At 41.9% G+C, this 25,548-nt stretch overlaps 1 protein-coding gene across 1 annotated transcript in view; it reads left to right on the top strand.

The window, feature by feature from the left end:
• Positions 1-25,548, top strand: part of SEMA5A (semaphorin 5A) — a 509,156-nt gene that overhangs the window by 342,918 nt on the left and 140,690 nt on the right. The window contains exons 9-11 of the mRNA XM_032135528.2: positions 2,763-3,048; positions 7,894-8,029; positions 14,722-14,926. Coding sequence (XP_031991419.1) covers positions 2,763-3,048; positions 7,894-8,029; positions 14,722-14,926 — 627 coding nt within the window. The remainder of the gene's footprint in view (positions 1-2,762; positions 3,049-7,893; positions 8,030-14,721; positions 14,927-25,548) is intronic.

The following is a 25,548-nucleotide window of genomic DNA, read 5'->3' as shown; positions in this document are numbered from 1 at the left end:
AACTGGGGGTGGCAGGGAGGATAGAGAGGATGGTCTAGGGATGAAACTGTTCTGCCTCAGATCATCAGGCGTTAGATTCTCATAAGACATGTACAACTTAGATCCCTCACATGCACAGGTCGCAGTAGGGTTCCTGCTCCTATGAGAATTTAATGCTGCCACTGATCTGACAGGAGGCAGAGCTCAGGAGATAACATTTGTTTGCCTGCTGCTCACCTCCTGCTGTGTGGCCTGACTCCTAACAGGCCATGGACTGGTACTGGTCCATGTCCTGGGGGTTGGTGACCCCTGGTCTAATGGATTCAGGACTTTCCGTCCCCCTCCCCAACTGCTAGTTATGTGAATTTGGACAAGTTATTAAATATCTGGGCTTTAGAGTCCTCATCTGTGAGATGGGAAGGAAAGCACAGCACCTAGCTCTGTGATTCTTGTGAGTTCAATGGGGATATAAAGCACCAAGCACAGATCTTGGCAAAGACTTAGCATTCTACAGGTATTAGCTGTTTTTATTATAAACTCATCCTTCAGCTGGAAACCATAAAAGATCTTTCTTCCTTTGTATCTTCTTGTTTTTCAGCACAGGACTTTTGAGAAACTGGAGCTATTTACTATGTGGTTTTCATGCCATTTGTCCCCAAGTTAATAGCAGAAGTGGGTAATAGTGAGTGTATTTGATAAGTTTTGGTGGACCTCCTGCATGTGTGCTGGTAACCTAAGTCCCAGGCTAGACACGTTTGGACCCTTACGTCTTCTGTCTTTGTTTTCCCCATTGTAGGAAGGGTTGCTTGTTGCTGTTTTTGTTGTTGTTTGTTTGTTTTTAGTACAATTCCCAAACTCTAGTTTTGTTTAGCCAGGGTGCAGGGCCCATTCCAAAATAATTTAGCCTCTTGTTTAGAATTAGACATGCCAGTATTATTTTCTTTACACATGGTTTTGAAATTGTTCCATATCTTTGCTTGTGGGGCCTGCGTCACCAAGAAATTCTTTTCTGGAGACTTACAGTGAACACAAACTTAACCCCCCCCCCCCCCCCCCCCGTATTTTCTTTATTTTCCAAAAACACAAGTTACAGATATGTAATCTGCTGTTTTTGTGAGCATCCCTCCAGGATATTAAAGCATACTATCACAGTAAAGATATCTAATCTCCATCTTTTATAACGTTATGCAATTCAAGTTTTTTTTTAAATAGTCATTTAGGGTGAAAGCAATAGTGACTTAAGAATATGTTTGACGGTTTATAAATTAAAATCACCTCAGTATATTACTTGATATACTTCAATGACTCAACAATGTATTGTACTGAAGGGAAAAGTATCATACATAAACCATTTAGAGTATTTGTTACATTTTTAAAATGTAAAGTTGGATTAAATTAAAACATTTTGTGAAAATATCGAATATAGGTATTGATTGAAAATTGTCTTCCTGGACAGAATAACAGAGTAGTCAATGCCAACCCTTTGTCCATGTCTGAAGTCAACTTCTGCATTTCAGACCTTAGGTGATTCCATTTATGTGTCTTACTCTTAACATTAATGGCTTATCTTGCAGCCACACATATTTTTAGTTGTCCTGCCAGTAACAATGTGATTATTGCAATGCAATTGTATCTGGAAAAGTACAAGGCCAATTGAATTGCCCCAACAAACTAATTGTCCCTGAAAATGTGTCTTTGTGAATATACTTGTCTGTATCTTTCCATTAATTTTGGACACCAAAGGTTACTGCTATAATTATCCTAATTTGCACCATAAAATTAAGATACTTGCTGATTGAATGAATAGCATTTAGAAATAGCAAAGAATAAAACCTTGTGATTAGAGTTTTAAAAGCAAATATTAGGGAGTATGTGTATCTCAAAATGTACTATCTCTATTATCACTGGTTTAAAACCAGAAGTTAGGAAGCTAAAACTTCAAATGCTGTATGTAAAATTCAGTTGATAATGTATATTTCCTAAATTCCTAATGAGCTTGGTGATTAAGTAAAGGCTTTGCCATAATTTTGTCATTTCTTTATTTCCCCGTTTTAAAGCTAATTATGAGACCAGAAAATTACAAAGCAATATCTCCATCCCAATACTCTTCCCTCCTCTAAATGGATTACCCAGCAAACCAGAAATAAGAAAATCAGAGTTGTTTTTCACCGTTCCATGGTCACCATAGTAACAGAAATTGCTACAGCTAATTCCGGACACACCTTATAATTTTAGTCTTTATTTTCATTCCCAGCAATGAAAACATTTTTAAAGTCCTTAGTAAAAGCACATACATTATGTTAAAGTCACAGGAATATATATAAGTCAAATAATTTTGTTGTCTTGCACACAAATAGGATTGTAGACTGCTATTTTCTGAATCATATTTCATCTTTTTAATCATATTTTTCTCCCTCTCTTTCTGAAGGTTATGTAAGAATTTGCAAATAAAGTAATACATATTGCTCTAAAATGTACTGCAAATATTTGCTGCCAATTTTTGTTGGTATTAACATCACATTAACTTGAGCCCTAATTTAGCTCAGGATACTTGAGTGTGTAATCATACCAGTGACTTCCCATTATTTAGAATCTGTGTATGACACTGAGTTTCCCAACAGTGTAGATCATTAAGCTGCTCACAGGTCCTCCCAATTGTCCTATAGGAACCAGGTGTTATCTAAACAAAGCCATGTCTCTTTGGATGAAATACTGAGCAGGCAAGACCAAAAGGGAATGACATGAATGTTGAGATTTTTTTCCCTCTTTTCTATTGTTTCCAGAGCCAAACTTTGTGTCATCTTATGACATCGGAAATTTTACCTACTTCTTTTTCCGAGAAAATGCAGTAGAGCATGACTGTGGGAAAACAGTGTTCTCCAGAGCTGCCCGGGTGTGCAAGAATGATATTGGTGGGCGCTTCTTGCTGGAAGACACCTGGACCACGTTCATGAAGGCTCGCCTGAACTGCTCCCGTCCTGGGGAAGTCCCCTTTTACTACAACGAATTGCAGAGTACTTTCTTCCTTCCTGAGCTGGATTTCATCTATGGCATCTTTACCACCAATGTGTATGTAACTTGAAATAATTTTTCTCCCCTCTCTCTTACTCATTCCGAATAAGTCTTCTGTTCTTTGACCTCGAAGGTTTTAAATTTGCTTTAATGAAAATCTTTCTTATTTTACTGGCCAAAAAAGAGGACTTTTCAGTGGACCACATGTTAGACAAAGATATGTGATTTGTGAGACTGGTATTAGGAAAAATACACCAAATCAAGAAAATTTTTGTCAGTCATTAGGATATAGTGACATTAAATTATTCTATTGTAAATTGCTCCTTCCTGATTCGCCATTGTGTTCTGGGCACTTTTTGAAATACTGGTACGTATTATACATATGTTTTTTCTATATACAAGTCATGCATTTGTGTATGATGAAAATATTGTTGTCTGGAGAATCTGAAATCTTTGAGATAACATGACTCTTGCTTAAACCTTGCTCATATTTGAAATGCACATTTTCCATAGCTGCATTTTACACTATTATTCTAGAAGATGGCTAACTTGAGCACACATTTTGTAAATGTCAATTACACTTTTGAAATATTTTTGTAAAAATTATGGTATTTTTGGTTTGGGGGCAGGGACACGGAGATACTCCTAACTTTAGAATGAACAATATTTGGGCTGGCTTAAGCCTATGAAGTTTTCTGATCTCTTTCACTCTTAGTCTAGCAGACTATCACATGTCCCCAGAGTTATTTCCCATCCTTAGCTGGTATGCTGTGTAAGACTCAACAGGAGCACGTGCCAAACCCAGGAATCAAGGCTCACATTGAGACTCTGAGCATCACTTTCCTACACACTGGCTGTGCTGCTGCTGATCCTACACGATGGGTTCTGATTTGGATCACCTTTGAAATCTCTCATCTTGTGACTTAACACTTTGAGCAAAAGCCGAATATTTGTATCCAAAGTAAAGGATCCAAATCTGAATGGGTTGGAAGTGCTGATAAATGAGGTAGGATGACCAACAGTCCTGAAGTGCCTGAGATTATCCCAGTTTTAGCACTGATGACAGCCCTGTAACTAAGGAAACCTCTTATTCCTGGGTGAACCAGGACAACTGTTCACCCTATGATGTCCTTTCTGCTTCCTAAGTATTTTAATTTACTTTTTCATCTCCTGTGCATCAGATGCCTGCCCATGAGTGGTATTTCTAAAAAGTCACTTTACTTGCAGCTTATTTCCTCATTAACCCTCTCTTCCTGGTCTCTCCACTGCTTACCTCGTGTTAATATTTGCTTAATAACAACTTTTACCCCCCATGAAGAGTCTTCTTTCTGACATGAGGTTAGAAAAATAAGGCTAGTATGGATGGCTCCACACATACCCTTGCTCCACCATGGCCATCTTTATTTTCATAAATCTGGTCTTCAACCCAGAGGTTATTTCTTCTCTTTGATATGTTTCTTTAAAAAATCAATTTACAGTTTCTGAAGTTGATTTTCTTTCCAAAACCTTCCTTAAAAACTAGCATAGGTCGCACAAGATAAATGTGCTTTTGCTCAGTTGACATCAGTTTTATGCACAAGGAGAGTCTGGTTTACTTAGCTCTTTATTCCCCTGGCTCCAGGCAAAACAAAACAAAGCAAAACACCAATTTCAGAAGTTATAAAAGTACCATGCCTGAAACATTCCAAGATGGTGTGTGGTCAATTTAGATAGTTGCAAAAATAAGTTTCAGACTACTCTAGAGTATTTGTTTAGTGTTGTAAATTCTCATCATGTCGGAAGTCACCCAATGTACGGAATCTATACCTTTAGAGATAGAAGTGCTACATCTCCCCTTCCCCCCGGAATACTAATTTGTGTTGGGTCTTGGGAATGCATTTCGAATATGCCCATCTCAAATTTCACAATATTTTCCACCTCCTTTTCATGTCTCAGATAAGGTTTTCTTCAAATGGAAAGAAAATGAGAATCAGAGGTCTTATGAATCAGAAATCTGTCCAATACTGGGCTGAGCTTCAGGGCTCAGAATGTTTCTTTGCCTCTGTACATTCGTCAAGGTTTCTCAGCACTAAGGGAATGGGGAAAAGATAACCATTCTGACTCTTTCTGTTCCTAGCACGACTGTGTAGTTTTCTCAGTCACTTGAGCATGGGTTGGCCTGCAGGAAATGGTGTGTTACTACAATGAAGTCTCTAAAGATTTGCCTTTATTTCTAGGTATCTAAAAATGGTGGCTCACCATTATAGTTGTTTATAGTGTAGATAGTAAACTGTGGAGATTGTAGTAAAGTATTACTATGTATAGATATGGATATACAGATAGTAAAGTTGTGGTGGGGGTAGGAATTTTTATGGCTCTTCTAAGTTATTACCTTGATTGCTGATAGAAGCCAGATTGGAACAGGTGGCTGCAGATCTGTTGTCCAAGGTCATGATCTAGACCTGGGCTGCCCTTGCCTGCCCACAGGTCTGGAGACCCTGGAAAAGTGAGTGAATATGTACTTCCTGTAGGCAATCCCATCCTAGGAAGAGGGGGCATGGCAGAGGGAGGAGCACAGTGGAGTCACACAGGCCCGTCCTTTGCCCCCAGAGCACAGCAAGTGAAAGGGTAGAGGGGCAGGCATGGGCTATACTATACCAATTGTGCTCACCAAGGGATGGCACAGGGGATGGGAGGAAGTGTTTCCACAACACTATTAAAGGATGCTCAGACTGGCAGCTACTGGGACATCCAGGGGAGTCTCTGGGTGACACCAGAGCCCAGGTCAGCCCATTCAGTCCTGGTGGTTGTAGTGAACAGAGAAACATGCCAGCAGGAGGAAGATTAGGTTCTTCCTTTACCTGGAAGCTGCCTGGAAACCTGGGGCTCCATGCAAAGCAGGTACAAATCCTGCTTTATTTCTCTGCAGCCTGTGACCTGAGCTAAGTAACCTCTCTGTGCTACTGTTTTCTTATCTGTAAGTCAGGGTCTTCTCAGGATCTATAGGTTCTCAGTGAGAAATTAGATGATCCATATCAAGTGCTTAGCAGGGGGCTCAGGGGAATATTGTTATTATTGGTAAAATCCCCCATTTGCCTGCCTCTGCACCTGGCCCAAGGCATGCCTGGATGGGATATCCTGTGTCTAGCCATTCTTACTCCAGCATACTTATTTTCTTGTCCTTATTAAAGTCCATTCACATGTTCAAAGGCCAGTTTCTTCCCTGTACTTGTGTTTTAACTTCTCCCATTCTCTCTAAGGATAATGAAGAGTCAAAAGAGCAAAGTGAACAAACCCATAGCTGGTGTTTGCCCCTTGATTTTCCAGCGCCGGGCCCTGTATGCATCATGCTGAGCCTTGTCCTTGGTGCTGGACGTCTGGAGAAAATGCAGAAGGCCCATAATACCCTCAAGGCCCTACTTTTCCATAAGGATGTGTTTACTGTCTGCTCTCCTGAAGTAGAATCCTGTCTACTTCACCCAGAGATATTGCAAAGGGTTGGAAATCCTGGCATTTGGAACCAGCCTTGGGTTCAAGTCCAGCTCCCCATTTACTAGCTGGCTGACGTTGGGGAAGGGTCTTGTCCTCACTGTGCCTGGTTTTCCTTACCTGTGAATTTCCTTCATCTTATGAGGATTAAATGAATGGGAAATAGTAAAGTCCTTGGAATAGAGCCTAGTTCCTATTCAGTATTTATCAAATCAAAGAAATATAAGGTAGGTATTTCATTTTTGGAGTTTGACCTTTCCTTTGATGCAGGAAAAAAAAAATTGATGAGAAGTGCGTGTGGTATTGTCTCAGAGCAAGAGAAAATATACGTAAGCTTTCTCCTTTTATCTCCACTTCCCCTTTGAGAACCCAGACTGAGCTCAAAATGTGAATTTACTTAACCAAATAATGTTGCTGTTTCCATACTTTGTCAGAGGGCACTGACCTTCTGAGGGCTCCCATTTATGACTTTCTCTCAGAGCCTGAATTCTAAATTATGGCTTCAGGATTTCCTATGTCAGTGCTATGTCAAATTTTTCTCCTTGACCCTTTGAATTTAAAATCTATTTTAAATTAAAAGGAAATATGAAGAGTCAGATAGTCACTTTTTATAAAATGCTTTGAGATGATTTTTTTAAAGGATGACAAAACAACTATCTGGGTTAAAACACACACACACACACACACATACACACACACACACACACAAAACAAAAACAAAAACAAAAAAACAGCTTTCCCTGCTGCTGGGCAAAGTGACCAGATAAACAGGTCAGGAAGGGAACTGCATGAGGCTGATGAGAGACCATCTGCTGGAGAAGGAAGTCTTTTTATTCTAGAATTTGAAAGGTGAAGCAAATAGCTAGCTCTTCAAAATCCCTCTTGCCCCTGTTGCAGCTGAGTGAATTAATCCTGGCTGACAGGATTACAAGGTGTTAAATTCTAACTAGCCTGGTTTCTATACCAAGATGTTTGTTCCTCCACAGGGGAGCCCCATTCACGCTCTGACTTCATCCTCTGGGGATGTTTAAGAGACTGTGAGAACATGCCGTGTTTGGTTCTCACTCATGGGTGGGACAATGAGAACTCATGGACACAGGAAGGGGAACATCACACTCCGGGGACTGTTGTGGGATGGGGGGAGGGGGGAGGGACAGCATTAGGAGATATATCTAATGCTAAATGACAAGTTAATGGGTGCAGCACACCAACATGGCACATGTATACATGTGTAACAAACCTGCACATTGTGCACATGTACCCAAAACTTAAAGTATAATAATAATAAAATTAAAAAAAAAAAAAGAGAGACTGTGGTCTTGAGACCTGTGGAAGCTGCTCCAGGTCACAGCTGCTGCCCACTCCATAGGGGGAGGTCAGCAGGTGCTGCCGAGCTCTCTGACTGCCTTCTCCTCTCTCTCCCTCCGCTCCCAGGAACAGCATTGCGGCCTCAGCTGTGTGCGTCTTCAACCTGAGCGCCATCGCGCAGGCCTTCGCCGGGCCCTTCAAGTACCAAGAGAACTCGCGCTCGGCCTGGCTACCGTATCCCAACCCAAACCCCAACTTCCAGGTAATTTTCCGGGGGGCAAAGGGGCGCTGTTGGCATCCCCCATGAAGAATGCAGAAGCCTTGTGTAGACAGGCAAGGGTAATTTAAACCGCGGGTGCGTGCACCATGCAGCTGTCTCCCTGGCCCCTCACGGACAGCCCCACACTCTGCTGGCTAATGTCAATAGACCAAGGCCTTTTGTGAACTGTGGCGCCTGGACCCAAAAAGGGCCTTTTGTCAGCTGTGATGCCTGAGACTGGGCGGAAAAAGGCCAGCATTCTGCAGCAGGTTAGGAATCCAGGCTTCAATTAGTACTAATGATGCTGGGCTCTGTGTCCTCAGAATCTCTGATCCCTAATGAATGACATTCTAATGAATGGGGTCCAGGGCACAGAGCAGCGGAGACACACAAACAGGATTAGAGCGCTAATTGGCAAATGTGGCTGGATTCCCTGTTGGGAAGGACAGAATGTGATGCGGGCAGCCGAGGAAAGAAGAGGAGGTAGAGGCCCTTCATCTGTTATCACAAAACTGCAGGAGGTTCAAGCTTCCAGGGCTTTGTGAGCCATCCATCTCCCAGTGTTCAGAAGAAGCTGGGACCCAAAGAGATGAAGCAATTTACTCTTGTTTGGTGAGTTGGCAGGTGTATTAGTCAGCTTGGACTGCTGTAACAAAACGCCACCGACTGGGTAGCTTAAAAAAGAGACATTTATTTTCTTACAGTTTTAGAAGCTAGACCTTCAAGACAAAAGCATGAGCAGCGTCGTTTTCAGGTGAGGGCTCTCTCTTCCTGGCTTGCAGGTGGACATCTTGCTGCGTTTTCACATGGTGGAAAGAGAAACAGCTTTAAGGTATCTCTTCCTGTTTTGTAAGGGCACCAGCTCCACTGGACCAGGGCCCCACCCTTATGACCTCACTTACCCTCATTTACTACCATTAAGACCCCATCTCCCGGCCGGGCGCGGTGGCTCACGCTTGTAATCCCAGCACTTTGGGAGGCCGAGGCGGGCGGATCACGAGGTCAGGAGATCGAGACCACAGTGAAACCCCGTCTCTACTAAAAATACAAAAAAATTAGCCGGGCGTGGTGGCGGGCGCCTGTAGTCTCAGCTACTCGGAGAGGCTGAGGCAGGAGAATGGCGTGAACCTGGGAGGCGGAGCTTGCAGTGAGCCGAGACTGCGCCACTGCACTCCAGCCTGGGTGACAGAGCGAGACTCCGTCTCAAAAAGAAAAAAAAAAAAAAAAAAAAAAAAAAAGACCCCGTCTCCATATACAGCCACACTGAAGGGTAGGAATTTGGGTGGCTTACAGACATTGGGTCCATAGCAGCAGGCTTCCCTGGAGGGCCTTCTGACAGCTTTCTTAAGATCATCATCATCATTATCACAGCTGTCATGTTTAGCACCAGCAAGTCCCAGACCCTGTGCTAGATGCTTCAGATAGATCAGCTTGCACACTGGTGGCAGTGCTATGGGCGGTAATGCCTTCTCCATGTGCAGGGAAGGACAGTGGGCCTGGGGCAGATCACCTGGCCAGGGCCACACAGCTGATAAGTAGCCAAGTGAGGATCCCAACCTCAGTCCTCAGATGCAAAATCCTAGCCTATTCCAACTAAATGGCCGTTAGTTACTATTATAAATCAGTGGTAGAAGTGGGTCCTGTATCTGGGACTCCCAAAACTGGGAGTATGGAAAGGTTCAATGATTTTACACTTTACTTTGATTTTTGCAAGGACCGTTCAATTATGATTGTTTTGAAAGAGTTTTGTGTTTGTTGTTGTCTTTAAGCTTTTGAAGGAGCATGAGATTAAAAATAAGACGGCTGGCTTACATGTCGTCTTTCTGTGTGCTGCTTTCCTTGAGCAAATGATGTGCATTTTTATCATACATCTATCTATTATGCATCTTTATTGCATATTTCCATAAACAAAGGGGGAGAGGGATAAAAATGCATGCAAATAGTTTAGGAGTAAATTTTGATACCACTGAATAATGTGCATTGTTTACTGTATAAAATATGTGATAAATATAACTCTCAAGGGCTGGACCCAGAGGCTCATGACTATAATCATAGTGCTTTATGAGGCCAAGGCAGGAGGATCTCCTGAGGCCAGGATTTCGAGACAAGCCTGGGTAACAGAGTGAGACCCTGTCTCTACAAAAATAATAATAAAAAAAATTAACCAGGCATGGTGTCACGCGCCTATAGTCCTAGCTATTTGGGAGTCTGAGATGGAGGATTGCTTGAGCCCAGGAGTTCAATCAGTGAGCTATAATCCATCCATTGCACTCCAGTCTGGGTGACAGAGCAAGACCCTGTCTCTAAAAATACAAAAAAGAATCATTTATTTGGTGCCTTCTACATACCAAATGTTGTGTAAATGCATATTTTGTCTCATTTTCTCCTCTTACATACAGGAAATACTCCTTTTAAGAAAGTCCTTTGTATAATAAAATCCTGAAGGTTAAATAATTAATAATGCTTACTGTATTTTCAATACATTGATGTTTTTATTGCAAAAGTCTTCACTGTGAACAGCGTGGCTTAGTGAACTTCGTAGCCCCTTACCACCTCCAGGCAGTGGATAACTTGTAGCCCGTTCATCTGGATACCTTTGCAGCACACAGCAAATCTCATTTCCTAAGGCCAGGAGCGTCTGGTTTTATAATGCCAGTGTCACACTGAAGGGCTTACTTTCATTATGGGATGGAAGCCAGTCCATGTAGCATAATGAATGAAGCATGCAGAAATTGGCATGTGTTTCAGGCAGGAAGCTTGCACTGCTGAGCTTCTCTTCTCTGAGTATTATTGAAGACTCCAATGGAGCTCAAGTTACAGATTATGGTGATTCTTTGTATAACTCCTAGTACAAGTACACAGCAAGTATTTTCTTTATGTTTACTCTATTTGATAACCACACTGGCAAAGTATCCTCACTGACATTCATGAAAACATCCAGACTGGCATAGAGTGGGAATTCAATTTGAACTAAGGATCCCTCCCCAGACATGTATAAGAGGCCTTATGTTTGCAATAACCAACAATGGAAAGTGGTTAGATTTTTAAAATTCTTGCTTTTCCTACTGACATTTAGGATTTTGTGCAGTACTTACATACTAGAAGTAGCTAATTAATCAGAGAGGCAGAAAACAGAATTGGATTCAGGAAGAAGAATGGGTTAGGAGAGATGGTGCATGATATTTCAACATTTAATATAAAAATCTCAAAACAGTAACAAAACAACAAAAAGTATCATTTTTCTCAGATAAAATATATAAACCACTCTAGGCGGTGCTTCAGAGCCCCGCCCTGTTAATGCTGCCGTCCTCAAAGTCATCCAGACCCTGACCCTCAGTAAGACACGTGGCAATCACTGATATAAAATGTCACCAAGGCCCAGTGGCACAGCTGAGCTGTGACAGACTCTAGAATTTTCTGTGCAGCTTTGATTACTGTCACTCAGAAAGGATGGAGTTGAAACGGACAAATAGACCCTCAAATGTAGTTAAGTGGATGAGGAGGCAGTTGTTGGAGGAGCAAGTGCATAGATCTGACCCTGTCCATTAGGACACTTTGATACGCGAAGCAGATTTGTTTTGTTTTGTTTTGTTTTGTTTTTGAGACAGAGTCTTGCTCTGTTGCCCAGGCTGGAGTACAGTGGTATGATCTCAGCTCCCTGGAATCTCCACCTCCTGGGTTCAAGCAATTGTCTGCCTCAGCCTCCCAAGTAGCTGGGATTACAGGTGCCCACCACCATGCCAGGCAACTTTTTGTATTTTTAGTACAGACGGGGTTTCACCATCTTGACCAGGCTGGTGTTGAACTCCTGACCTTGTGATCCACTTGTCTAGGCCTCTCAAAATGCTGGGATTACAGATGTGAGCCACCACCCTCGGCCCGCCAAGCATGTTTGCAGCAAGATGCAAGGGAGTAAGCGAATGAAGGGGCCGTTAAAACTGGGCACTCCTGCAGGAGGTTAGGTGCTTGTGGGCTTGACCACTATGCACTAGTGTTCTAGAACAAGAATGGATTTGTTGTCCTAGAAGCAAGTAAATAAACAAAAGGGCAAATATTTATTATCATTTTAAAAAGTTGTAGAATTACTGACCGAATTACTTGAAGAGATGTTGGCGTGAAAACTGTTGTGGATTGTAGGGCACATAAGAGCAATGGCTGTGCTTTTACTATTTTTATTGTTTTCTTCTTGCATGGTGAACCCAGGGCATCACACAGTGCCCCACACAGACACAGCGGGAGTCCAGCATAAAAGGCAAAGCTAGGAAATTTTCAGGTGTTAGAGAGCTAAGTGGGTTGCTTATGATCCAATACATAGATTCTATAACTCTGAATATTCTTCCAACTATTTGACATAGAAGCACTGGGTGGAATATTCATTATAGCCAGCAAAAGAAACCAAGAAGTAGTACAGTATACCTCAAAACCAATTCTTGGCAATTCTGGCAGTCATAAATAAGATTGATACAGGCGACATATAAATAAAGATGACAAGGCATGGCGAGTGATCCTGCCTCACCCCTGCCACTGAGAACTCCCTGTTAGGTGTCCAGTTTTTCTGGGTTCCTTAAGAACAGCAAGAGATTCTCATTTTTATATTATGCCACCTGGTTTTCATGACAGCAATTTTTTTTTTAAACACTATGCTTACAAAACAAGACCTGTGTGCAAACTTCGCCCAGCAGGTAGGCAGCTAACTGCCACTGTGACTTGGGTATCACCACTGATTTCAGGAATGTAAACCACCACACATAACGTCATGCTCAGAACTAGAACTTTCCTGCGTAGACATTAGATCAAGTCTAGTAGAGCTCTTTTTCATTTTTAAAAACACGTGTTGACCAGTAAGGACATGTCTCTGACCTCCAAATGTTACTATTTAATACTGTCATTATATAAAATTTCCTAGCACATCCCCTCCCCCTCCCAATTACAACTACTTGTGTATTCACTCATTATTTCCTTCCCTTCTTTGTTTATTCACTCATTTCCCTCTGTCCACTGAAGCTCAACAGACCATAGAATTGCTGTCCTGCTCCAAGACCAATGCATTTACCATTCACCATTAGTTGAATGGCTTCTCTTTAGTGCCAGGCACATTGTCTTGTACTTTGGCATTTATAAGGACTTTCAGTTAATTTACAAATGCTTTCCACGGATTATCTCAGCTGGTCTCACAGTAGCCCTGAGAAACGAGCAGAATAACTATTTTCCTAGCCACTGGACAGGTAAAGAGACAGAGACCGAGAGACGAGACCTCACCTCAGACCATGTGGCAGGAGAGTTGCCACTCACCTGATTCCATGTGGCTTGAGAGCTATGGAGCCAGAGTAGCACTTGGGTCATGGCAGGGCTGAGCCCTTCACTTAAACTCACACAGTCCTTCCCTGTGGAACATGGGGTGCCCCTGCAAGGGTATGATACTAAATTAAGCCTCGGACTGGATGCATGAAATCCATTTAACTCTCAGATTCTCTTTTTCTACAATCATCCTATCATTTTATGGCATATGGAACATTTTATCAAGTGCTATAAAAATATCATCTACTTTTAAAAAAGCAATTTCCATCTTATATGTTTGCACCTCTCACCTGTTATAAAACCACATATTAGACATGACATGTTATAAACAGTAGTTTCAGGTGGTGTGGGCCTGGAAATTATTTTCCATCAAACCTACTTACGTGAAGTTCTACTGGGGATCAGTCACCATTTGTACGAGGAATTAAAGTTTATGAAAGACACGAGAAAGGTTGGTAGTAGTTTTCTGATTCTGAGCTTGGCTCTAAGAAAGCCGTGCTTTCCTTTCTGTCGCTCTTTTTACCTCATTGCCAGAGACAGTCTTATATAACACCTGCCAGCCTCCCCACAACACAGTTCTGAATTTATTTCCCAGCATTGTACAGGGTTGATTTTCCCCTTGTATATCCCAGATTCATCTCCATGATATTTGCTGTATCTGAAATCTCTTTCCTTCCTTCTTCCTTCTTTGTTCCTTTCTACTCTCTTCTCCCCACTCCTTTCCTTCCCCATTTCCCTTACCTCCTCATCTCCCATTCTTCTTATAAATTTGCCGTGTTCTTTTCCATATTCCTGGACTCTAAACATTTTTTAATAATTTCTTCTAATTTGAAATACAAGCATAAAACAATAAGGCCGGCACAGTATTTTTGTAGCCCATGTGAATGCTGTTCGATTTTACAAATGAGAATGACCTAGTGCTATCACCTTGAAATCCATGCCTTGCTTACAGACACCCTACTACAGTAGAAAAACTAATACATCTGTATGAGATCCTTGACTGTTGCATTTTCAATTTGCTACCTGATTTCTCAGACAGATGTAGTAGTTTGTGTTTAGCCAGACAACTTTCAAGTGACTCGACAGAAAAGGAGGAATTTCTATGCATCTGCTGTTTAAAGTTAGCAATCACTCCCACTTTAATATTTTTTTTAACTTCTGATCAGTTCATTGATGATGATGTTGGGATACTCCCAAGATATGAGTTCAAATCTAACATGAAAAGGATGCTAAGGATAGGGGCTGCAGGGAGAATGGAGAAGCAGACATGTTTGCCTACTTCAATGACGGATTGTGGCTTACTTGATTTCCAAGTTACTCTCCAGCTAGGGTGGCCGCAGCCAGCTGTGGGTATCCAGGCTGCTGGCTCTGGTAACCCGGCCTGTCTTCCCTTTCAGTGTGGCACCGTGGACCAAGGCCTGTACGTGAACCTGACCGAGAGAAATCTGCAGGATGCTCAGAAGTTCATTCTGATGCATGAGGTGGTACAGCCAGTGACCACAGTGCCTTCCTTCATGGAGGACAATAGCCGCTTTTCCCATGTGGCCGTCGACGTGGTGCAGGGCAGAGAAGCGCTCGTCCACATCATCTATTTGGCCACAGGTAGGAGCCCTGCCCCCCTCTGAGGGGTTTTCTACCATCTTCTGATTTTGTGTTTTAGGTTTAGATTCTAAACATGCAATTTCGATCTCAAGCTTTACGCCTGCTGTCTCTTTTTGCAACCAGCAAAACCCGCAATGCTCACTTATCTTCCTCAGCCTCTGTGCCTCTTTTTGGAAATCTCAATCTATTTTCACTATATTAGTCATAACTTTAATTGGAAAGACAATGGCTTGTTTCTTTGCTATTATTCCTCAACTATTCATAAAATAAGTCTTTTCTTGGCAAGACCACTTGAATTTGGATAATTTAAGACAAAGGTATGCTTTGCTGGAAGACGTTGCTGGGTGAAATATTATCTTGGGATTGTCATGGTGATTTCTCATTTGTTCAAAAACAGTGCCTTCAGCAAAATATTTGCGTGGATGGTGGTACATGGCAGTGTTCAAAGAATATGTTTTGGGGCATAAATGATGGAACATTTACAGCAAATGTAGGCAGCGATACTTTCAAATTACAAATAACAATTAGATCTCTTCAGTTTCCAAAGCAACTAGAGTGTAGAAAGCATGTTCCATCTCAGTTTATTACACAGACGGCTCTGGGTGTGTGAGGCCAGCCGTGGGGACCTGGCTCAGCTCTGTGGACTTGTCCTTCTCTTTCCTGCCTTCAGATCCCCAGGCAGAGCCATCTCACGGTGGAGTCTGCCCCTACCCATTTTTTGTCCAGTGTTCTGTATAATTGTCATTTCTCATGGAGCACAATTACTGTTTTTGTTGCTGATAATAATATATATTTTTTCTTGAAAGAAATTCTCAATTCCTAATTACATATTTACCATGTATTTACCAGTTAGTTTTTTTTTTTTTTTTTTAATGAAGTTGCTAGTATCTGCTGAACCTTTACTATTTGTGGAGTTCATTTGAAGCACTGGGAAGGAAACTGGCATCGCCTGCCCTGCTGGACCTTACATTCTAGTGGGGACAGCAGATAATAAACAGACCAGTCAGTAAGACACCAGGGAGGTGATGGCGAGCAGACACAGCAGACACACAGAGAGAGCCCAGCAAGCTCCTGCATTTGCTAGTCAGCATTGATCTCCGCCAGGAGGTGGTGGTGAAGCTGAGCAAGGACTGAGCAGGCGGGGCCAGCCCTGCACCCATATGGGAAACAACCAATGAGCCAGATGTGGGACTGGCCAGCGGCAGGCCATGCCACTGAGTGGTCAGGTAAGGTAAGGACAGATGTGACCACTGAGTGGGCAGGTGGAGGCCACAGCTGCTCCTCAGGGCCAGTCTGTGGGAAGAGGAGGAAGTAGAGAGGAGGAAGAGCACTGGCTGAGGTCAGATGGAACCAGCTGCTTAGGGCATCTCCTCTAGAAGCTTTTCAGGGAAGGGAAATGGAGGATTGATGAGTTATCTGAAGGGGATGGGAGGTCAAGGAAAGGATTTTGTTGATTTTTGTTTGTGTTAAGAGAAAGGAAGGAATTACTATTGTACTGTCTTCTTGTTTATGAGACTGCAGACAGGATTGTTTCTCTTTATTCTGTCATGTATTTCATTAATTTTCCCCAGGGTGCCTGGCATGGAATAGGTTTGTGGAATGAGTGAACTGGACCTTTCCATAAGAGTTCCTAGTTTTTCACCATAAATGTCCAGGCTAATGACACAGAGAATAGGGCCATCTTCTTCCAATTCTAGGAGGCAGTTGAGGACCTCATTAGTACCTTGGGAGTGGGAGGGATTTTGACGGGGGTTGAGGCTATTCTTGAGTAGACCTGAGTGGGTCAGTGAAGAGCAGCCTGAGGTCTCAACCTGAGCCTTTGGACGTACTCCCCACGTAAGGCCAAGTAGGTCATGTTTGCTTCTCTTGTGTTTATAATGATCTGTAGTGAACTTCTGAGGATTTCTGATGAAACTCCTCTATTTTTACTTTGATGAGTGTCTTAGTCAGTTGCTATAACAAATTACCATAGACTGGGTGGCTTAAACAACGGAAATTTATGTCTCATGGTTCTGAAGGTTAGAAGTCTAAGATCATGGTGACTGATGACTCATTTCCTGGTGACGACCCTGTTACAGGTTTGCAGATGGCTGCCTGCTAGCTGTGTCCTCACAGAATGAAGAGAGATCTTCTCTCCTATGTCTCCTATTATAAGGACACTCATACCTTTCCTAAGGGCTCCAAGCCTCGTGACCTAATCACCTCCCCAAAGCCCTGTCTCCTAATTACATTTCATGGGGGATTAGGGCTTCAACATATGAATCCTGGGGGGACACAAACATTCTCTGCATAGCTACAAGCAACTTCTTCCACCACTATTTAAAACCACTATTTAAAAGTTTCTAGAAACTTGCTTGCAGATGTCTGTTTTGAATGACAGCGTGACTGGACTGCTGCTCCCAACACCCTCACCCCCACACTGTGTTGAGATTAGCTCAGGACTCAGCTGCTGCAGGGATTCCAGACCGTCTGATCCTGGCTGATGTGCAGATCTGATTCTGATGTTGATATACTATGTGCCATTTGGCAAACGCATTTCGCAGAGATTCGCTTTATTATTCCACAAACCTGATTTTTGGCTTTTCTTTTGATCTACTGCCTGTGTACAAATTGAATTGTATTGTACATCAAGATACTGCTAATTTGAATCACAAGTTGGGATTATGGGTAAAGATGCCATATGCAGAACTCTTTGACATTTTCCATCTCTCACTAGTTGGACTGTTTGTTAAACTCAAGAGGAGGAGAACTTTGTAGTGGGTGAAGGTACTTTCCAGCAGAAAACAGCCATAGACACCTGGGGCCCAACACAAACCCTGCTCCAAACCATATGCAGTGACCCAGGGCAGGTACAAAAGCAGTTCTACTGAAAAGTGACTTCCCAGAAAGCATTTCAGCTTGTTTAGACTGGCTTGACAGTTTTAAATGAACAACCTCTATAATTACATATTTCGTGTCTCAACTAACTTGTGGACCTTTTCATTTACTCTTATAGCACTGTTTAATATATTTTGAAGGAGATATAGTCTTTTTTTCAGATTTTAATTAAGAATGATATTTAGTTTTAAGGGATATTGGTTTTGTTTTGTTTTTTTTTTAACATACAGTCTTTATGTCCAAGGAATTGAATACTGGAAGGTTTAATAATATACATTTTAATTCAACCCTCTAAGAGCCAAACAACCCCCAACAAGTAGAAATGTTCAAGATTAGAGATTTTGACATTTTGAATTCAAAAGGCTGATGTTTTTCCGGTCTCTTATTTATAACTAGCCCCAGCAGTTACATCAAGGCAAACCAGGGACATTCATCTCATTTGATTTTAAAACTGATAAAGAGGTGGGAGGGATAAAGATAGATTGATTAATGGGTACAGATATAGACATAGATCGAAGTTAGACCTGGTGTTCAATAGATCAGTATGGCGACTATAGTCAACATTAATTGATTGAATATTTGAAAAAAATCTAGAATAATTCAGATATTTCTAGAGTAAAGAAAACATTTTAGGTGATGGATTTCTCAATTACCGTGATTTGATTATATGAATGTATCTAATTATCACATCTACCTTGAAAAATATATATATAATCTAATACGTTTCAATTAAAACAATTAAAAAGGTAAATCTAAAAAAAGAATCTGATATTGAGCACACATGCTAGAGTCCTTTCAGTCTGGGTGTACTTGCTATACTGTATCCAGGAGTTAAATGAATTATCGACTGCTAGAGCTTGGGTAAGACATTCATAACGAATGAATGTGCAGCTAGAGTCCTTCCTACCTTACTCGCAGAATCAGTTTGATATCCTTCCAGGCTTGGGAATCCAGGTTTGGTGGTAGGTGTATCTTCTCTTACTTTGATTTTACATGAACACATGCAAATGGGAGGAAACCGGCCAATGGCTGTTTGAAAAGTCAGTTTATTTTATTTGTCCATATTGTCTACAGACCTATGTGAGCTAGACTCCTCTTGCTGGTGTAGTTCATCTGCGTCTCACCTCTTTGGTGGCATTTCCCACTGCTGCCACTCCGCTGAGTCGGCAGTCTTCCCCAGATACATTCTGGGTCCATTTTCATGCTACTGCCCTGTGTCTCTCCTGGTGTCCATCCACCCAGGGCCAGGCATGTTATCTGAGTCATGACTGTGCTAATATTTTGTAAGTTGGTTTTTGGAGACTTTCTCAGAGCCAGGGTCAAGTGGAAATCGTAGAATATTTATGACTAGATTTCTGTTAGTGAGTCTGAGTGTTCTGAGTCTCATATCGCTGTTGAGTTCTCTACAAAGACAAAATTAAGGTCATGCTGAGCAATCAGGTGTTTGGGAGTTTCCCCCTTACTTGACTTGCAAACACCTCTCCTCTGGCTCTTCCTCACCGCTGTGATAGTCCCTCGCAGTCCCACATGCACTCCTGGTCCAGACATGTGGCTGCTGCTCTGGGCTTTATCCACAGCATGGCCATGGCTCTTCTAATCCTATGCTCCCTCCCCTAAAATACCATTCAGTCTTAGCGTTTCTACTCTCCCTTCTAGGATGAGATATATCATTTTTATTTTCACTTTAACTCAATTCTATTGTTTTGAAAAGTATTTGAACCTTAAATTGTGTATAATCTTAAAATGTTCTAAGCTTAGATTGTGGCAATTGTTGCACATCTCAGAATATACTAAAAATCAGTGGGTGAATTTTATGGCATGCAAATTATATCTCAATAAATATATTTTTTAAAAAGAATGTGATCTCTTTTAGTGTTATTTTATAAATTGTTTTAGTTAGAGGATAATTCATAAACATTTGTATAAAAACACTTATCAGGCACTAAAGAAATGTAAAGGAAGAAGGCACACACACACACACATTTTGAATCACTGTTTTTCATTTCAAACTTGCAAAATTTTACATAGAAAAATCAGGGCAGCTAATAGATGAATATAAAGCAGGAAGCTTTCATACAGAGGTTTATACGCTTCTAGCTGCTGAACTCTTGGGAGCTTGTGCCATGTTTATCAGCTGTGTTTCCTTCTCTTTCCCTAGCCCCAAGGTTGATTGTATTCTGGAGTGAAATATTTATAGAAATCTCAAAAAATAGAGCTGGGCACAGTGGCTTACATCTGTAATCCCAGCACTTTGGGAGGCCAAAGCAGGAGGATCACTTGAGGCTAGAAGTTTGAGACCAGCATGGGCAACATAGTGGAACTGCACATCTACAAACATTTTTAAAATTAGACAGGTATGGTGATGCACACCTGCAGTCCTAGCTACTCTGGAGGCTGAGTTGGGAGGATTGTTTGAGCCTAGGAATTTGAGGCTGCAGTGAGCTAGGATTGCACCATTGTACTACTGCCTGGGAAGCAGAGTAAGATGCTGTCTCAAAAAGGAAAAAAAAAAAAAAATGAAGGCTCAAGACCTTCAACAAAGAGGGAGCCTGGGCTGAGCTTCCTTCTCTGCATCCCTGTCCTGTCACTTCAGTCTACAGAAAAGCAGATGGAATGGAAGACATCCCAGCAGGAGCAGGACATGTGCCACAAAGTTACTGTGCTTGGAAAAAAAGGGAGAGCAATGTAAATACAGTCAGTACCCAGATTTTAAGTGATGAAAGAAACAAAATGAGATGAAAAGGAAGTTCACAGAGATAAGGGAATAAGTAGAAGATCAAAATGACGCGCTGTTCTACAACAAGAGTAATAATTAAATTAGAAACTTCATGAAAACAAAAACACAGCTAAAGCTTAGACACAGACTAAATGTTTGCAATGATTAAGGTGGAAAATATAGAAATAAAAGGTAAGGTTTTAAATATGAAGGACCCACAAAGACAACGGACCACACAGAGCGATTGGTGTCTTTGAACCAAAGAACCCTGTCTGTAGAGCTAAAAACTTGTGCCCAGAGACACTATTGGAGAAAATTACCCTGCAATAAAGGAAGAATTGAGTCTGCAAATTTCAAAGCATACTGTATTTGCGCAATATTAATTCAGAATAAAGGAACACTAGCCAGGTAAGTTTTTAAATTCCAAGAATACAGAAATAATTATTTAGGTATTGAGGAGGAAAAAAAATAACTAAAAAAATGAAAAAAAGTCACATGATTTCAGGATACTCTGCAGCTGTATAAATCTGTGAAACATGGTTATACAAAATTCTGAGAAAAAGAAAATGTGAATTGAGCATATTATACTCATCCAAGAATAAAAAAAAAGACACTCTCAAAAATGAAAATCTGAAGGAATAGAAAACCAAAAATCTCTTTTACAAACACAAAATAAGACTAATTAGGGGCTAAATTCAGCCAAATGATGTAAGAAGGTTTGAGAAAGAAAGTAAAACCAAAATAGGGGAACACTCAATGCCAGATTTCAAGTGAAACAATATATACACACATTAGAGGAAAATAAATATGACTCAAGAATGTTATTCTAGGCTAATCTTTCCATCAAAAATAAAGGTACATGGAAAATTTAGGGATAATGTGTCTGTGATGCCTACTTCAAAAACAGAAAACCTTGGCTGCTAGCCAGAGAAGAAAATCAGAACAAAAACCTCAGGAAAGACGTTGTGGAAAGAGGGCGAGTGAGGTGTTGGGGACCCATTTTACTATCTGAGGAAGAAGCAATAAGGTGTCCCGTGAGCCAAGGCTCTGGGGTGCAATGGAGCATAATGAGCTCAGACAACAGAGAAGGACCGCTGATTGGTCAGGTCGTAAGTTCAACCGCGGGTTCTCTCAGCCTTACTTGACCCTGGACCCTCGGCCATTTGCTCTGCCTCAGCTACCCGCATGGCTGACAGATTCCTGGGCAGGACCGGGAGGTTCCTCCAGTTGATGCTGAGCAGATGGTGGTCAGGCGTCTGTGGCGCTCTTGCTGCACCTGGGCTTGGATGAGATCCCACGCTTCTGGGAGTGGGATATGGCTTCTCAAGCAGGTGCTGGAAGAGCTGGTAGCTGCAGCCCAGAAGTGCAGGAGGAAGAACTCTCCGTGAAGCAAGCCTCACCCAGAGGGATGTGGGGTATGGGCAGAACGCAACTGGTGAATTCCCTTTCCATTTTCACCTCCAGGCGGCTGTCCAAGGGCAGGCTCCTCATGTAGCCAAGCAGATGTCTCTTTCTGTTCCATCATAAAGGAAGAGCCCCATGGTAACAAATCATGTAGCATCACTTCCTGCTCTTTCCTGCTCCATATTCCTTTCCCTCACCACACAGCCCTGGGATTGCACCCCCAGTAATGCATTAGCACCGAATCCTTGAATCCTTCCCTCTGATTTCTAGGCAACCACAGTAAGGGATCCAACAATGCCTGGAGTTCATTCAACCCTGTAGAGTTCTGGGCTCCAGATGCAGGCAGGGATAGCTAATATGTGCCTTCTAGCTATGTTTAAAAATTCAGATTTTAATCTAAGCATAATAATTACTGAAAGTTCTGTAAAGAAAAGAAGTTACATGATATGATGCATGTTTTCAAAGATTACTATCTATACATCCTGGAGAATGAATCAGAGGATAACAAAAAGGGTCGAAGGAGGGTAAAATTTGGGGTACAATTTCTTTCTAAACTAACAGTACTGTATTGCTACAGGATCCGCCATTGTATAAAAATAAGCAGGCATTCTAGATGTCATTGCATTGTAACTGAGTAAGGAAGAGTAGGCTGGGGTCAAAGCTATTGAAGTCATCAAGGTGGTCTAGGAGGAGGTGAGCATGGCAGGCTCAGCCAGAAGATAGGCAGATGTCACCCTCAATGAGGCAAACATTAGTTCTTAGGGGGACAAAAAATCTTATTTTTGTTCAAATAGACATGGACTATACAAGCAAATATACAGTACAGAATATCTGTAGTAAAATTTCATGGGTGAGGGGACAATCAAGAAAAACATGTGAGAAGTCTTCTTGCAGGAGTGATAATGGAACACCTATCAGTTTGAGAAATGCTGCTCTTGGTTAATTTCTTGAAGAGAAGCTGACAGATGCAGCAGGTGTTTTGGAGGAGTGGGAAAATGGGTGCAATTAAGAATTACTCCTGATGTTTTTGGTTTGGACAGTTGATACTTATGGTGGCCTTTCCTGAAAAGAAGACGCCGGAGTTTTTGTGCCAAAATTCACTGGAGAGGGTTCAGCAATGGACAAGACAGACAGACATCCTGTCCTCAGGAAGCGTTTTTTTTTTTTGGTGGGGGGCAGAAGCAATAAAACAAGCAGCTACATTAAATGTTAAATAGGAAAAAATGAAACAGGAAGATGGGATGGGGGAGGCAGGGCTTTCAGTGGTAAGAAGAAACGTGCAATGTGAGGAGAGAAACAGGTCCATTAAAGTTGGCAGTTGTGCTGTTTTTCATGGAAAGTTGGGGTGGAGATAGATTGTGGCAAATTGAGGAGGGGACGGAAGTCAGGAAATGGATACCCATCTAGACAACTTCCTAATAGTTGAGGGACTCTGAGGCTGGGGGTGAAGTGGGGCAGGGGGTTGGGGGAGACAGCAGAATGGAGGACCATGAGGGGTTGGCAAAGGCACTTTACCTGTGGGTGTCAGCAGACAGTTTTGCACCTATCACGGGGAAATGCATCTGTAAATGTTTCCAGTCCCCCCTCTCCATCTCCACATGCTCACTGTCGCATCCCTTCTAGACCTCAGAGGAGCGTGTTTCTATCAATCCCATCCCCAATCTTCCGAGAGATGCAGACCTAGAACCTGGGCTGAGAGGCTAAGGGGAAGGAGAGGACTTGGCTGAGGGGCTGAGTTAGGCCCCAGAATAAAGCACCAAAGGCAACCAAGAGAGGGTGTGAGCTGGGGAAGGAGGTGTGACTGTGTGTGTTTGTTTGGTGGGGTGCCAGGGGGCTGCCAGTTGAGAAAAACCAGCCACTGGAGAAGTTAGAAAAACAACAGAATAGTTTCTAAGGGCAACACCTGAAATCCATGCTGTTTATTTAGTGCTTTTAAAGGGTATTAATACCAGGTAAAGATGGAATTCTACCTGTAAGGACTTTGGGGTTTTGGCACATGCAATTTTGACTGTTTTCAGTACAGGTTAGATCCTATGAATCTGGCTTTTAAAAGTTTACCACTGCCAATGGGCATCATCTCACTGAGGAGGAAGAATGAGGGAGTAAGAAAGAGGGGTCCCCAAGTGGGGGAGGTTCTGAGGTGCACGAGCGGTGGGGGCAGGGGTCAGAATAACCTCAGAGAAAAAAGAGGTGATGCCCTGATATACCTGGGGGCCCGATACTCATGCCTGTCACCTTCACTTAGCTTTGTCCTGAGCACCAGGGACGAAATGTAACCAGGGACCTCCCCTGTTCCTGCTCTTCCCTTCCAAACTCATTTTAAGTACAGAAGAGTGCCTTTTTATGGTTGCTTGCTACGAATCATTTTTAAAGTCAGGAGATCAATATGACTTTCCAAATGAACTTGTAGAAAAGACAAAGAATGTTCTATGTACTCTAGAAGTTTCTTCTGCAAGAGTGACAGTGGCCAACTAGCTCAACAAATGCTAAAATTCTGTTTCTAACTTTCTTTTCTCCCTGCAAATTTTTTTGTCTAGCACCTAATTTTCAAGGCTTTCGGGTCCCTATCTAAAAAAAAGTAAGGCAAGGCTGAATGGGGAACAGATCTTGACATTCCCTTTGTCCAACATACGTAAGACTTTAGAGACCCCAAGGATACCCTTCTGGGTACCAAAAATTAAGTTAATACATTTACGGCTGCCATCGCTGCTGAGAATTATCTCACTCAATGTTTCTAAGCAATTTGCAACTATCTAAGTGTCAGGAACAAGTATTAACTTGCGAAAAACTATCATGTTGGAATTTTTTTTTTTTTTTTTTTTTTTTTACATTCACTCCAAATTCTGTCCTTCTCACCAGAAATTATAAATCCAAACCAAGTCTGGACTTGCATTACGTGTGCTTCATTATGTAAGGGGCTCCCATCAACTGAAGGGGGTACATTATATAATTTGAGTGCTTATTTGATAACATTTAATGAATTTTTCATTTATTGAGGGAATAATTGCAGCAAGTAATAGCAACTCAATTACCTGGTGGTGTGGGTTAAACTGTGTTCCTGAAGAAGGTATGTTGAAATTCCTAACCCTTCAGTACCCTATTTGACCTTCTTTGGAAATAGGGTCTTTGAGCATGCACATGTAATTAGTAAAGTCCGGATGAAGTCACACTGGAGTACAGTGGACCCTTAATCCAATATGACTGGTGTGCTTGTAAGATGAGAAAAGAGGCAAACCAGGAGAATGCCATGTGATACAGGGGCAGAGATTGGAGTGCACAAATGCAAGCCAAGGAACATCCAGAATGGACAGCTGGCCTCAGAAACTAGGATGAGACAAGAATTCCACCCATACTTAAGGAAGTATGGCTCTCCTGATACCTTGATTTCAGACTTCCAGCATCCAGAACTATGAGCAAATACATTTCCGCTGCTTTAAGCCCACCAGAACGTGGTACTTTATTGCAGCAGCCCTAGGTTACTAATATACCTGTGTGGACTTTGCCACACTGCATCTGCTCTCACAGTCAAATTTAAAGAGTAGCCTGGCCTTCTCCTGCTCCCTGATGCTGTTCAGTATCCTGAACTCCATGAACACAATTAGTTCTTTGGTATGAGTTTGTGTTA

Source organism: Hylobates moloch, unplaced genomic scaffold (genome assembly GCF_009828535.3).
Source record: "Hylobates moloch isolate HMO894 unplaced genomic scaffold, HMol_V3 SCAFFOLD_17, whole genome shotgun sequence".
Classification (NCBI taxonomy): domain Eukaryota; kingdom Metazoa; phylum Chordata; class Mammalia; order Primates; family Hylobatidae; genus Hylobates; species Hylobates moloch.
The sequence above is the reverse complement of the archived record's forward strand: the minus strand, read 5'-3'. Positions and strand labels throughout refer to the sequence as shown.